The following is a 15,796-nucleotide window of genomic DNA, read 5'->3' on the forward strand; positions in this document are numbered from 1 at the left end:
CCTAAATAGTGTATCAACTGATAAGTTTACTTAGTTACTTAGGACTGATCTCTTCTACACCTGTATAGTTCAAAACCACTGAAGTACCACAGGAACCCTTTAAATGTTGACTACAGCATGTAACAAAAGAAGCTTCTAAAATGGGCTCTGGTGGCTCACACCTTTAGATCTAATACTCAGGAAGCAGAGGTAGGCCAGTATCTGAGTTCTCCTTGTCCACAGAGCAAGTTCCAGGACAGCCAAAAAAGAAAAAAAAGAGAGGCTTGTTCACATACAAATACCTTAATTTTACTTTATTAATCTAAGTTAAAAACCACCAGTTTTTTTTTGTTGTTGTTGTTTTTGTTTGTTTGTTTGTTTTTTGTTTTTTTCGAGACAGGGTTTCTCTGTGGTTTTGGAACCTGTCCTGGAACTAGCTCTTGTAGACCAGGCTGGTCTCGAACTGGTCTCGAACTGCCTCTGCCTCCTGAGTGCTGGGTTTAAAGGCGTGCGCCACCACCACCCGGCAAAAACCACCAGTTTTATTATTTATATTTTGGTTTTTCAAGACAGGGTTTCTCTGTATAACAGCCCTGGATATCCTGGGACTTGCTTTGTAGACCAGGCTGGCCTCAAACTCATAGAGATCTGCCTGCCTCTGCCTCCCTGGTGCAGGGATTAAAGGCATGCACCACCACCGCCCAGCTAAAATCACCAATTTTAACTAAAAATAAAATTTTTACTATTTCTGCTAAAAATGATGTAAATTTCCAGCACAGTAACTACACTAACCTCTATCTGCAAACAAGATTCCTAAAACCATTTACTCAAAGATCACAAGGTTCCCCCTTTGGGTCCCTAGGAACAAAGATCAAACCAAGTTAACCTTCAGGGCACATACTGCCATCCAATATCACAGAACCAACACAGAACACGTACCTCTGCTTCCTCTTCCCACTTCCCTCCCAACAGGTGTTTTGTTCTGCATTATCCCTTTAACTGGGATTGAGAATGATCGTGGAAAGAAGCCTGAGTCCCTAAATATGGCATAGCTTTAAGTGAATTTTCACTCACATTAGTTTATTAACAGCATTCAATGATGGTGCACAAGTTTCCAACACAAACTAACAAAATTCATTTCTTTCTTTCTTTCTTTTTTTTTTTTTTTTTGGTTTTTCGAGACAGGGTTTCTCTGTGGTTTTGGAGCCTGTCCTGGAACTAGCTCTTGTAGACCAGGCTGGCAAAATTCATTTCTTAATGACAAAAATCCATTCCTAAGCAAGGAAAATGTATACCTATTATTTTGAGATATTTAAGCTTAAATTATGTCTTTGTAACAAGTCTATAATACAATAAGCAAAATTCAAGACACCCAGTACAAGGCAAAAGCAGTGTGACACTAAAACACAATAGAAGTTTACCTATGAAATACTTTATCTTAAATAACAGAAGGTGTTCACTAAGAATGCAGCACATACTGTCCATTTTAAGTGCTTTATAAAGTATGTGTCGATTAATTACTGCATTCACATTAAAGTGAAAGTGAGTTGCCTTAGAATTTGTAATACACAAAATTTACACTGGTGTTCCCTGTTTTCATACCATTATTCAAAAGTAATATTCAAACCTCGGGATTAAGAAAAAATGCACGTGCACACAAAAGGTTGACATCAAACAGTGCATTAGAAGGTTACATGCTCAAGGTGCAGAAGGTAATAACAGATGAGCTACCATCAAATGTTGTCTCACTGAGAAAGAAATTTCATTGGTCAGTGTTCTAGTTTGTTTTTTTTAAACTATTTTAAATACAAGCCCATTATAGTTATAATGCAAGAAAATAAGAAACCACAAACAGTACATACAACATAAATTCTACTTTATGTCAAGTCAAATCATTCTACCAAGTCTCATTAGAAGTAAAAAGAAAAAATAAAAACATGCTTTCCCTTGCAAAGTTCTGTCGAAGTGAAGCAGTCAATAGCTCTGCTAATCCTTTAAAAGTGCTGCAGCTCTTAACTGAGACTGGCAAAAAGAAAGGCACACACTGACATCTCTACAATGACTTGCATTTTATATAAAATGTTAAAACCTTCTAGATACCTGTAAAAAAAATTTTTCAGGAAGATAAGGAATCTGCCCTTGAAAGGCAAAAAAGCCAAAGGTTAGAAGATGGAGAGACATATACATCAGATCAACCGGTGAGTGTATAATCCAAGAGTGTCAGCAACAAAATGCAGATTTCAAAACTTGTTCAGAAAGGGTTCATTTCATTTCTTAAACCGTGGCAATTAACTGCACTCATTTCCTGCTCAGAATCAACTCAAAATTTCTGCCATTTCCTTTTAAAGGAAATAGTACTGTAACACGGGGTAGAGGATCGGCAATGGTATACTAACACCAAGTCTTCAAACAACGATCCGCCCACGTTTGTCTCTACACCCATACTACTTTTACACATTCAATAATTTGGTCTTTTGCCGGGCGATGGTGGCGCACGCCTTTAATCCCAGCACTTGGGAGGCAGAGGCAAGTGGATCTCTGTGAGTTCGAGACCAGCCTGGTCTACAAGAGCTAGTTCCAGGACAGGCTCCAAAGCTACAGAGAAACCCTGTCTCGAAAAACCAAAAAAAAAAAAAAATAATAATAATAATTTGGTCTTTTAAAAAAGGTTACTTGTGAACTAAATAAAGCCAAGAAGGCCTATTTTGAAGAGTCATGGCTTAACACAATCATTTCCACAATTATAATATACGGGGCAATCCGAGACGTATAAGGAAATCAAATCATTTTAGTGGAATCGTCAGTGTGCAAGAGAATGTCACTCTGCCCTGTCGTGATAGCTACAGTGTTAAAATAGAAAATACACAGGTAGCAATGCAGCTGCGACATTTCCAGATAATTAGGCCTCCCGGAGGGTACGTGGTTTCTGTAGGGGGTAGGCCCTAAACGCCCAGCTCCTTCAACCCTTCTCCCAGCCGCGTGCTTCGGCAAAGCAGCGTCTCCAAGGAAGGAGTAAAGGTCCAGGGTTCTGAAAGGGAGGAAGACCTGAGGCGAGGACGTCAAAGTGCGTCCGGGGCGCTGGGCTCGGGGCCCGCTAAGGGGACCGAGGGGCTCCCTGCAAAGGCGAGTTTGTGGGGCCTGTCGGAGAGAAGGCGGCCTCGCCTAGGAGTTGCAACACACTCTTTCTCCAGTGCGCAGCGCTCGGCCTGGGGGAGGGGGAGGAGGGGAAACAGCTGCCAGGGCAGCAGCGGGCCCAGCCCGGCCCGGCCCGCTCACCGTGAGGGTGTCGTCTATGTAGAGGGGAATCTGCCTCCTCTCGAAGGGGAACTCCTCCTCCCCGTCCCTGCAGACTGCCACCAGTCGCGCCATCGTCCCCGACGCAGCCGTTGCCACCGTCACCACCTCCTCCCAGCTGCCGCTGCCGCCGCTGCCGCTGCTCCTGCCGCTGCCGCCTCCTCCCAGCTCCTGCCTGCAACAGCCAAACCCCGCGAGCGTAAGCACCCGCCACCTCGCAGCACATTCGCCACGGGGGAAAAGGGGGGGGGCGCGGAGCAAGAGAGGACGGGAGAGCCGCGCTGCGTTTCCCATCACCCGATTCCACACGCGCTCGGCCAATCAGTGGCCCGCAGCACCGGGACCCGCCCCCTCGCGCCGCCTGCCCTCCCCCACCCACCCCTCCGCCCGCCCGCTGGCCTCCAGTCAGGGTCCAAAGGAGAGGCGGAAAGGACCTGCTGGCCCCGGGACGTCCCCGCCCAGCTCGGAAGTCGGGGCTCCAGGAGCTCATTCCCGCCTCGGCTCCACAGCCCATGCCCGTACCCAGCCGCTGACCCCTTCCCCCGCTCGGAGCGCCCCGCCCAGGCGGGGACCCTGGGCTGCAGTTGCCCGGCGCCACCCCGCCCCTGGGAGGGGTCGACCCCGCCTCGGCTCTGCAGAGTTCGGGGGTGGGGGCAAGCTCAGACCGGTTCCTCACCCGGGTCGGAGGGCTCTTGGTTCTGACCTTCACTGACTTCGTGGACGCCTCCCTGACCCCCACCTCTGCTCCCCGTTACCGGCTGACGAGGCCCGCGTCAGGGCCTGCCTGGGCGGGAGCGCGGCTGCGAATGCCGTTTCCTCTCCAGGCTCAGTCAGCCGCTCGCGCCACGGGGAGTGTGGGAGGGAGGGCGGGGGACGTGGGGAGGGTGGGGCCGGGAGGGGCCGCGAACTCCGGGCGGGGCCTGCCTCTTCTCGCGAGACCGCAGCCGCCTCTCTCGGGTCTCGACTTTCGAAATCTGCGTGTCGTGGTGGGGGGAACTCCCTGTGCCATCGCGCGGGCTGATCGGCGCGGTGCCCCGAATTTATCAAAATGAGCACGAAATCGAGCCAGTAGGCAGGCCGAGCAGGGTAGCCTGGTGTCTGTCCGTGCCGAACTAGGATCTGTTCTCCCGAGGGCGGAGGGTGAAAAGCGCCCTGTCTGAGTGGATAGCGTGGGCCCGGGCCCAGATAGGACTTAGGTCAGTGGTGAGGAGCTGAGGATGTCGAGGTCAATGAGAACAGGCAGTGGAAAGACATCTGGCCATGGTTTCCAGGATTTGACACAGTCGGACTTTCACCCCTGGAAGATTGGAGGAACAGGCTCTGCTACCCTAATTGACTAGGAGCCGGCTGCCTTACGGGAAGATCTCCGAGAAGATGGATACGTGCAGAATTTGTTGTTACAAATAGAGACAAAGTTGAACGGTAGTCTAGGTGCACGTTCTGACCAGAGGAACTCTTGAGTTAATATTAACTTAGGGACTCCCTTGGGCAAAGTACTGGTAGCGGCCAAAGGCCCTTCGGTCTGACCATCTTCCGAGAACCAAAGCTGTTTGTTGTAAAGACAATTCCTCTGCACTCTGCCCGCTGCCGCGTTCTCAGGTCCTACTCTGAGGAGGTCCGTTGTAAAGCCTGAACGATGGGAATTGTTTCGTCTTGATTGTTTTAACGATAAATCCATTCGCGCTCGTATAACTGCCTGATCTTAAGGATAGATCGAATATTTCCTGGTAAATAGGCTAACGCTATTGTTACTGACCTTTAAAAGGTATTTTGATCATCACATGAAGTCTTTGAAAGTCACAACAAAAAAACCCCATAGTGCATCCTTAGCCGTGTTGACTTATGACATTATGTGGTCACTGTTAGGGTAGGTGACATAATAAACTGGAAGAACCATTGTGTTCCCAAAGGTGTGATTATCTAGTAAATATGTCTTTGGGCCATACTAAAAGCAGAAGTGTGAGCCATAGCTTAACTCCAGTAAGCATATGGCTTTGCAGTTGTTTGCATGCACCTGACAGGTTCAAGTACACAGTAAAAATATGAATATTTTTAGAGAATCTTGTGTTTATATTTACAACTATTATAATCCATGTACCTGCTTTAGATCATTTGAATTTTAGGTTATGCTTGGTAACCAATATTGAGCCAATACATTTATAGCCGCTAGCTTTGATTTTCACTACTAAATACAGACCAGGTACTAGCAAAGAACAAGCTATGAAGAAAATAGCAGTTGTGTAGCCAGAATACCTTCTGTTTTCGCTGTAATTATAGGCTATGTTATTTGATATGGCAGTAGAATCAGTGGCAGACTGTTATTTAAATTAGTATGTCTGAGAATCTAAGTTGTATTTTCCTTTTCATGATCTGACAGTAGGAAGTTCTGTTTTAGCAATTAAAAATAGAAACACAAGCCCAGTGTGGTAGTACATACCTGCAATTCCAGCACCTGAGAAGTCAAGGCAGGGAGTTTACCATAAATTTGAGGCCAGCTTGGATTGCACAGACCCTATCTCAAAATAATAATAAAGTAAACAAATATATTAGATATTTTTAAAAAATAAATGTAAGTTCCTCAAAGGCAGGGACTTTGTCTGTTTGTATTCCCGGCACCTGTACCTGACACATTAGAGCTCAGGAAATCATTGTTGGATGATCTTTCTCCTCTGAAAAACAACAAATCAGAGGGAGTCTTGCCAACTAATTCTGATTTTATGAATTCATTAGTTTTCCTTTAGGACCTTGGGAATTAGAAGATGGGAAAAACAATGTAGACTTTGTCCTTTTTAGTTAATACCTGTAATTAGTTGTCAAAAATATTAACTTAGACTAGAAAAGTATCGAGGGCTGAGAATATAATGGTAGAACACTTGCCTAGCAGGCTCAATGCCCAAGGTTCGGTCTCTAGTACCACAAAAATAAGTACATAAATACCATAAAAATAAATATAACAAAAATAAATAAGAAAAGTGCCAATTGTGGAGGCACATCCCAGCATTCCAGAGGCAGAGGCAGGTAGATCAGATCTCAGTGAGTTCTAAGCTGGTCCTATACAGTGACACCCTGTCTTAAAGAAAAAAAAATTAACAAAAAAGCAACAGACCACATCCACATGACACCTGTTCATTACATCATAGAATATGCCAGGTGGTAGTGGCACACACCTTTAATCCCAGCACATGGGAGGCAGAGGCAGGTATAGCGCTGTGGTGTAGAGAGCAAAAAAGACAAAAGAAAAGTCATAGGATAACTACTTTCTCTAAACAAATGTAGCAGTTGAGCTACTCTGCCTTCTGGCTGCCCCAACAGATAAAACTGTGGTTACTGGTACTGTGACACAGCAGAAAAATCAATCCACTTTCCTAGTCATGTTAATTTACATACTTTACTCTTATTGGTTAAATTTCAAAAGTCTTACTTTTTAATTGAAATATAATCTAATGTAATTGTAGTCACCAAATACAAAGTCATCTTAACACAAAATTAGCCATCAAAAAGTTGAAGTAAACAAAACACATTTAACAATTAGTCTATTTACATTAAATACCAAATTAAACACACTGGCCAGCAGCCATTTCTGATGTCTTTGAAACCAGCTATGGAGCTGAGACTGGCCTTTAACTAACTCCTGATCCTCTGATCTCTATCTTCCAAGTCCTAGGATTACAGGTTTGTGTCACCACAGCTGGCCAGTATTATACCTGCCTTAAAATATATACATTGGGGCTGGAGAGATGGCTCAGTGGTTAAGAGTACTGTCTGCTCTTCCTGAGGTCCTGAGTTCAATTCCCAGCAACCACATGGTGACTCCAAACCATCTGTAATGAGATCTGGCGCCCCCCTCTGGCATGTGGGTATACATGGAGGCAGAAAGTTGTATAAATAAATAAATATATAAATAAATCATATATATACACACACACACATTGGCCAAGTATGGTGGCGCCCACCATTTATTCCAGCACTTCAGAGCAGATGGATCTCCATGAGTTTGAGTCCAGACTGGCCTACACAGTTCCAGACCAGCCAAGGCTACATAGACTATCTCAAGAAACCAAAAGAAATAATATACACATTAGACATCAGAACTGGAAACTAAAGACCCTGTGATTTTTAAACCTTTAGACTTAACAACTGAATGATCTGCTTGAAAATTTTAAACCATTCCAGTTCTCAGCAGACTACTAAGCCTTAATGTAACCATATTTTTATTAGACTATATGCTTGAAGATTTCATTTCTCACAGATTTTCTTGATTCTCTTTCCCATAGTTGTGGCTGCCTTCTCTGGTCCCTTCCTGTTTCTCCAGCTTACATCCCACACTCCATATATACATACATACATATATGAGTGTTTTGCTACATGTATGTCCAATCTTGGCGTTATAGACAGTTGTAAGCTGCCATGTGAGTGCTAGGACTTGAACCCAGGGCCTCTGGAAGATCAGTCAGTGCTCTTAACCACTGAGCCATCTCTCCAGGCCCCTACACTCCCTTTTTCTGAGTTGCATAGGTTACCTCCCAACTTACAACTTGCTGACAGATACATTATGCATAGAATATTCCCTGCAGCCTACCCTTTTATCCAAATATGTGTATCATTCATTAGCATTGCCTCAAAATTATCCATCTATGGAAAAAACTTAATTCCTTCCTAGATTGGCCTTGGTTTGACACTTGTAACAGTCCATAGGTGTTTCTTTTTCCTATGACTCAATATTTATATTCGTTTAATGTGCTTTCCTTCACTAGACTGAAAGCTTCAAGATATTAGAAATGTTTTATCTTTTGATGGCAGATCTCTATGACCTGCTCCATATATGGCAGTTTACAATCATTTGTAACTCCAGGCTAGCTTTGAACTCTAGCTCTTGCCATAGCCTGACTTCTATGATTACAGGATGCATACCTTAGTTGTGCTTTATTACTGTGCCTAACACAGGGTAGGCTACAACGAATCAGTCTTAACACTTGAATAGCACTTGAGAAACTGAGGATGGATGATCATGATCATAAATGCCACACAGTTGGTGTGGGAAAATGGTCTGTATTCCGTCAATTATATTTAAATAAACACTGATTGGCCAGTAGCCAGACAGGAAGTAGAGGCGGGTCAATGAGAACAGAATTCTGGGAAGAGGAAAACCCATTCCTCTGCAGTCCTCCCATTCCTCTGTAGTCCTGCCCTGCCACAGGAAAAGCAAGATGTGACTGCCTCACTGAAAGAGGTACCGAAGAGCTGGAGAGATAGCTCAGTGGTTAAGAGCACTGTCTGCCCTACCAAAGGTCAGAAGTTCAATTCTTGGCAACCACTAATGGCAAAATCATGCCGGGCGGTGGTGGCGCATGCCTTTAATCCCAGCACTCGGGAGGCAGAGGCAGGCGGATCTCTGTGAGTTCGAGACCAGCCTGGTCTACAAGAATTAGTTCCAGGACAGGCTCCAAAACCACAGAGAAACCCTGTCTCGAAAAACCAAAAAAAAAAAAAAAAGAAAAAGAAAAAATGAAAGAGGTACCGAGCCATGTGGTTAACACAGATAAGAATAATGGGCTAATATAAGTTGTAAAATTAATAAGAAGCCTGAGCTAATGAGCCAATCAATTTATAACTAATGTAGAACTCTGTGTGATTTCTTTGGGACTAACTACTGCAGGAACTGGGCAGGACAGAAACTGAGACAACACACAGTTTGAGCTACAGGGAGAGTTCAAAGCTAGTGTGAACTACATAGTTAAGATCCTGTATCAAAACTTTGTCTTTGAGGGGAAAAAAGCAAAATACATCAGGTACCTGAAAAAACTTGCTATATATATATTGAAGGAGCAGGAGGAATGGCTCAAATGGTGAAGAGCACTTGTTAGTCCTGCAGAGGACCCAGGTTCGATTCCCAATACCCACATAGTCATTTATAAGCATCCATGACTCAGTGCCAGATCAAATGTTCTTCTAATCCATTCAGGCACTAAGCATGCTTGTGGCATACATACAGGCAAAAGATACATGCATACAAGCAAAACACACATAAGTAAGAAAGGGATAAATTTAATAAAAAGAAAACTTAAAAAGATATATTGAAAATCTGTATTTTCTAATCATGGTGGTACACTTTTTTTTTTTTTTTTTTTGGATTTTTTGAGACAAGGTTTCTCCGTAGCTTTTGGGGCCTGTCCTGGAACTAGCTCTTGTAGACCAGGCTGGCCTCGAACTCACAGAGATCCGCCTGCCTCTGCCTCCCAAGTGCTGGGATTAAAGGCGTGCGCCACCACCGCCCGGCTGTGGTACATACTTTTGATTCACACTCTCAGGAAGCAAAGGATGGTGGATCTCTATGAGTTTGAGAACAGCCTGATCTACAGATTGAGTTCCAGATCAGCACACATAGTGAGATTCCCAATTAAATGAAATAAAGGAAGTGGGAAAAAAATGGCTTAGTGATTCAGAGCACTTGCTTCTCTTCCAGAGGCTCCAGGTTCAATTCCTAGCACTCATATATGGCAGCTCACAATTATTTGTAACTCCAGTCCCAAGGTATCTAACCCCCTTTTCTGGCCTCTGTGAGCTATGCACACCTGTGATGTACATACATGCAGGCAAAATATACACACATACAAAATTTTTAAATGACAATTCATAAATATCTTAATGTAAACATCATGTAACACAAAAATAATTTTACAATTATATATTCATACAAACAATCACAAATACAATGGAATGATATATAGAAAGTAAAAAATCCCACCCTCCATTTTCCAGTGTCAAAACTACTGACAGGTTGGGTGTGGTGGCTCATGCCTGAAATCTCAGTGCTGAGGCTGAGGTACAAGTACCACAGAGAGCTCCAGACAAAATGAAATCTTGTGAATAAGTTCTTTAAAATACTGACATAAGTTCCAGTAAGTCACAAGACTTCGTTTCACTTTTTTTTTTTCTTGAGGGTCTCTTGACATAGCCCTTGCTGTCCTGAAACTCAACATGCATATCAGGCTGGCCTGGAACTCACAGAGATCCAGAGATCTGCCTGTCTCTGCCTCTCATGCTCTGTGATTAAAGCCTTTCACCACTTCTGTTAGTTTGTTTTACATAATGTCCGAATGTATTACACATCCAGGTACAGTAGCAAGAATCTTCCTCAAAAGAAAAAAAAAAGTAAACTTTAATTTCTCTTATAGAGGATTGAAACTTCATAATAAAATATGATTAAGACTGGATTGCTAGCCGGGCGGTGGTGGCGCACGCCTTTAATCCCAGCACTTGGGAGGCAGAGGCAGGCGGATCTCTGTGAGTTCGAGACCAGCCTGGTCTACAAGAGTTAGTTCCAGGACAGGCTCCAAAACCACAGAGAAACCCTGTCTCAAAAAACCAAAAAAAAAAAAAAAAAAAAAAAAGACTGGATTGCTGAAAAAAGAAACCACGTCCCCAGCACCTGCGAGACAAGTGGAGCGCGGTGTCTGGCGCTCAGCCATGTCCGTGGATGCCTCCGCCTCAGAGCCAGAGTCCCGGCCAGGGCTGGGGCAGGAACCCCGGCTGGGATCCGGCTGGGATCCGAGCCGGACCAGTTCTGTTCTGAGCACAGAGAGCCTCTGAGCAGGTTCTGCCTCTTCGAGAGATGGCTGGTATGCGCCGCCTGCATCAGGTTGGGCGGCTGCTGTGATGGGCACGGCATCTGTCAAGGAGCTGTGAAACAAGATTGTGGACCAATGTGAGAGGCTGCAATTACAGAGCGCTGGCATCACCAAGAATGTGGTGGAGGTCCTGCAAGGGAAGAACCAGAAGCAGTGAGCACGGCTAGTGCAGCGAGGGAGCTGGTTATCCAGAGGTTGAGCCTGGTGAGGAACCTGTGTGAGCCTAAGGAACAGTGATTGCTGGAGCAAGTGCTCAGGAGCGGGCTCACCAGAGTATCCTGACTCAGCGGGCACATTGGACTGAGGCATTGAAAAAGCTGGACACCCTCCGTACCAGCCTGATGCTCACCCATCTGGATGACCTCCAGTGTATTCAGAAGGTACACGAGATTGTTGAGAGAATTGAGGAAGCAGAGGGCATTTTGGATCCCCAGGAGTCGGACAAGTTAAGTTTTAACGAGAAGAGCGCTTGGAGCCCACTACTGACTCAGCTCTGGGCAATATCGGGTCTCAGGTTTCTCTCAGGCATGGAGGAGGAGGACTGTCAACCCCTTGTTGCATTTGTCTGAAGATCGAAGGACCCTGACCTTCAGTGCCAAGAGGTCCAATGCCTGCTCTTTGACCTCTGGCCTAATGCCTTGGCTGCCACCACCTTCCAAGCCGGACTCCATGCCTGGATAGTGAATGTTCAGCACAGTTGTGCTTATAAAGTGGGTGTAGCCTCAGCCCAGCTGCCTGGAGAGGGTTCTGGTAGGGACTGCCGCCTGGACCACAATGCCTTCTCCTGGGTCTTCTCCCATTATGATCAAGAGTTCCATTTCTCACACAATGGGCAGCATGAGCCTCTGGCGTTGTTTCGGTACCCAGCACAGCTGGGCGTGCTGCCGGACCTCCAAGTAGGAGAGCTGGTCTTCTGTGAGTCTGCCTCAGGGAGGTGCTTTACATCCACCACACGACCGCTGTTCCCAGTCTTTGCTGAGGCTGACCAGGTCATCTCCATTGTTCACCAGTGGCCACAGTGAGGCCAGATCCACGTCCCCCATCATCCTTGCAGGCCAGGCCATGCTTCCAGCTAGTGTCCTATCCCCCAGTGCCCAGTGATGTGCGTGGTCTTCCCCATGGGCAATTTTTAAAAAGATGGGATCTGCTTTAAAAAAAAAAACAAAAAAAAAACTGGATTGCTGAGAGCACATTTCCTTCACATTTATTCTCCTCCACTAAAATAATGCTGTTCAAATATATATAGCCTACAAATTCATCACCAAAACTTTGTGGTTTTACCTTGTAAATCAAGTAGATAGATAACTAAGCAGTTGGCAAACATATAAATACCAAGCACAACTAAAGTCCAGGAGGCACCACTGTGCAGTGTATCCACTGTCAGGTTAATGAGACCAGTTGTTACATTTGACAGTAAGAAAAAAAACAGCTGGTTTCTGTTCAGAGCTGTGATTAAACAAAGACTGGGCTCTTTTTTCCCAGCTTCTAGGATTAGAGGTTTGGAATGTTTTTTATTTGTAGCAGGCAACTGTATAAGTTTCCAAGAACATGGTACTAGAGCCCCTTTAATTAGAAATTTGGCAAAACTCAAAATTATATCACTCAGTAACAGACAGCTAAGAAGCATCAGGCTAGAAGCAACCACCCACACACAAAAGGCTAAATTGGCCATTCTTCGAGATACGGCTTCTACATTCACTTGAACTATATAAAGGGAAATGAAAAAGCTAACAGCCACTAAGAGAATACAACAAGTCACTTTTATCCAGTCTCTGATGTGTGTTCTATTCTTAAGCACATACAACCCTGTTTGCACACCAGCCATGTATATTGTCACATACCCCAAAGAGGAAATTATGCCTTCCCGGTTGGCATTTAGTAAACCAACTCTTGTGCCACTACCATCAGTACCATACAAAATTATCCTCTTGAGTGGAGTAAAGTCAAGAGCTAGCTGGTATAACACAGTAATGCTAACAGCCACAATCCAGGACTTATTTAAAGGAAAAATAATCAAAAGAAGTGATGTTACTAATTTCACAACTACGATAGTAAAGAAAAAATTCCAGTGAACACCATACTCAGTTAAATGTTCCTGATAGCCTATGGATTTTATAATGACTAACCGTCCCATTCCTAAGACAACTAAGGGCCAGACAGAATACAGTGATTTTCTAAGATAATTAAATCTGGACCCTTCTATATGTTTCCCTCTAACCTCTGGACAAACCATTGCAGCCCCAAAAATAAAGCCACCTACTCCATAATCCATTGCCCCTGTCCCATAAAGCTCAGTTTTGGCAAATCTTCTAGGGAACAGTGGGAAATCCACAGCCAAAATGGCAATAGCAGTAAACACACTATTAATGACCCGGTAATAAGTGACGGCTGGACTGTACTCTGATTCTAGGCTGATTTGCAAGAAGTTTGCAAAGACTTTCTGAACAGGCACTTTGGCGTGGCAAGTCCTCCTCTGGTAGATCTGATACAACAGCCATGCCCCACAGGCAATTGCAGTGAGATTCTCAAGTAGGATAAAGGGAGACAATAGAGTCAAAGTGATCACCAAGGGGACTACAAGGACAACAAAGTCCATGAAGAAGCGTGTGCTCCAGCTGTGTGAGAAAGAACACACGTGCTGTGAGAAAATGATCAAAAGGCCTCGACACAGGATACAGAATGCAGGGAAGCACAAGCCCTGGGTCACTTCCAGCACGCTGGTTCCGTTGAGGTTATTGACAAAAGCTTCCTTCATCTGCTTTTGAGACATTTTGTTTCTTCCTGTGAAAATGATACAAAAGAATGGATTTGAGGGAAACAATATTGCTGTAAAGTCAGTAAATATTTCTTGGTTTCAGAACAGAAGTTTAGGGGATGGAGAGATGGCTCAACAGTTAATTGGCTGCTATTCTAGAGGTTCCGGGTTCAATTCCCAGCACACACATGGCAGCTCACAACTGTCTGTAACTCTATTTCCAGGAGATCTGACACCCTCACACGTACATATATGTGGGCAGAACAGAAGTTTACGCCCACCAGGTGGTAATGGCCCACCTTTAGTCCTAGCACTCAGGAGGCAGAGGCAGGTGGATCTCTGTGAGTTTGGGGCCAGCCTGGTCTACAAGAGCTAGTTCCAGGATAGGCTCCAAAGCTACAGAGAAACCTGATCTCGAAAAATAAAACAAAAAAGAAAGAAGAGTATGAAATTTCTTGTACAAAGTTGTATCTTCACTATAAGGCAAACTCAAAACGAAAGTCCATTTGGAAGCTGGGTGTGGTTAAGCATCACTTAAAGACACAAGATGGTCCTTGCTTACATCCTGAGTTCCCAGCCAACTTGGCTACCTGAAACCTTGTCTTTTCCTAAGACAAGGTCTCACTGTGTAGCCTAGAAATAGCGCTGTGGAGCAGGCTGACCTTGAACTCAAGAGGTTCACCTGCCTCTGCCCCACCCCCTCACAAATGCTAAAAGGCGTGTGCTACCACGCCCAGCCAGACCTGGTCCTTAAGAAAGTAAATCTGGCCGGGTGGCAGTGGCGCACGCCTTTAATCCCAGCACTCGGGAGGCAGAGGCAGGCGGATCTCTGTGAGTTCGAGACCAGCCTGGTCTACAAGAGCTAGTTCCAGGACAGGCTTTGGAGCTACTGAGAAACCCTGTCAGAAAGAAAGAGAGAGAGAGAGAGAGAGAGAGAGAGAGAGAGAGAGAGAGAGAGAGAGAGAGAGAGAGAGAGAAGGAGAGAGGAGAGAAAGAAAAAAGAGAGAAAGAAAATCTGGAATATGAATCCCAAATGGCATCAGTCAGAAATTTTCTTTTTTGAAAGAAAAAAATTATGTTTACAGCGTTCTGCCTGCATGTATCCCTGAAAGCCAGAAGAGGGCACCAGATCTCATTGTAGATAATTGTGAGTGACTATGTGGTTGCTGGGAATTGAACTCAGGACCTTTGGAAAGAACAGCCAGTGCTCTGAATCTCTGAGCCATCTCTCCAGTCCCCAGTCAACTGCGATGCATAACATTCTCTCTCCCTCTCTCTCTATATATATACATATATCCACATACATACATATATGTTTACATATAAAGTAATTTTAGCTATAGTTATATGCTATGTTATGAAAACCTTCAAGAAAGTTGCATATGCATTGCTATGGACTTTAAACTTCAGGAAGGAAGAGAGAGAAAAACTGTTCAGTGTATTTTAGAGTCAGGGTCCTGGCGCCTAGAGGTGAATGCATGAGAGCCACGTTCTTCTCTTCCTCGGATACACACGGCCATATTTTCAGATTAAGGGGCAGGTGGACAGAATAGATGGGATGCATTGTACACGCCAGAGCTCGTGGTTTCTTTTTCCGCAGCCTAAACTCTCCTCTGTCACATACTACCGTCTGAAACGTTGCACACTGAGGGCACACACCCACTGCCCCTGAGGTGGTCCACGCGGGTTTACTTGGGCCCGGCATCGGCATCTCACCGTAAGTGGCCCTGCTCTTTTGGCCTTTTCCAGACGGACCTCGTCACAGCCACGACCCGTCCGGCGTTGACAGAACAGGCTCCCACCGCACCAGCCCGCGCCCTCCACTTCCGCCTCGCGGGCAACGCTTCCGGCTCGGCGCGGCGCAGCCTGTTCTTCCGGGCCCGCAGATTCCGCGCGCCCCCGCCCGGGATGGCGACGGTCCCCGCCCCGCCGGCTCCCCACGCCCTTCGGTGTGTTGGGCTGGATTCGTTCCGATCCTCTCGAGACCCAGCCGTGTGGCGGTCCGAGAAGGCCGCGTCAGACTCGGCCACGGCGACCTGCACTAGACCGGCTCCCGAGCCCCCGGAAACCACGATCTCCCACACCGAACTCGAGAGGCCACAGAAACGCCACATCTTACCCCAGGGTCTGAAAAGACCTC

At 45.4% G+C, this 15,796-nt stretch overlaps 2 protein-coding genes and 1 pseudogene across 7 annotated transcripts in view; 1 reads left to right on the forward strand and 2 right to left on the reverse strand.

Annotated features, from left to right (window-relative positions):
* Ggnbp2 (gametogenetin binding protein 2) overlaps positions 1-4,143 on the reverse strand; it is a 36,333-nt gene extending 32,190 nt beyond the window's left edge. For 2 of the 6 annotated variants that reach the window (XM_057774589.1, XM_057774584.1), the window contains exon 1: positions 3,256-3,448. In XM_057774589.1, the coding sequence (XP_057630572.1) occupies positions 3,256-3,348 (93 nt within the window). In that variant the 5' untranslated portion in view covers positions 3,349-3,448. Of the gene's footprint in view, positions 1-3,255; positions 3,501-3,707; positions 3,723-3,949 lie in introns of those variants that run through there. The other 4 variants (XM_057774588.1, XM_057774586.1, XM_057774585.1 and 1 more) reach the window with 4 other exon arrangements.
* Positions 4,144-9,551: 5,408 nt separating this feature from the next.
* Pigw (phosphatidylinositol glycan anchor biosynthesis class W) lies at positions 9,552-15,480 on the reverse strand. Its single transcript, XM_057774056.1, has 2 exons — positions 15,373-15,480; positions 9,552-13,682 (listed from the first exon to the last, which is right to left on the reverse strand). Exon 2 carries the CDS (start codon positions 13,669-13,671, stop codon positions 12,160-12,162), a length of 1,512 nt encoding a protein of 503 aa, XP_057630039.1. The 5' UTR covers positions 13,672-13,682; positions 15,373-15,480; the 3' UTR covers positions 9,552-12,159.
* On the forward strand, positions 10,662-11,923 carry LOC130877043 (B box and SPRY domain-containing protein-like; annotated as a pseudogene).
* Positions 15,481-15,796: the final 316 nt, after the last annotated feature.

This window comes from Chionomys nivalis, chromosome 7 (genome assembly GCF_950005125.1).
Source record: "Chionomys nivalis chromosome 7, mChiNiv1.1, whole genome shotgun sequence".
Lineage (NCBI taxonomy): Eukaryota > Metazoa > Chordata > Mammalia > Rodentia > Cricetidae > Chionomys > Chionomys nivalis.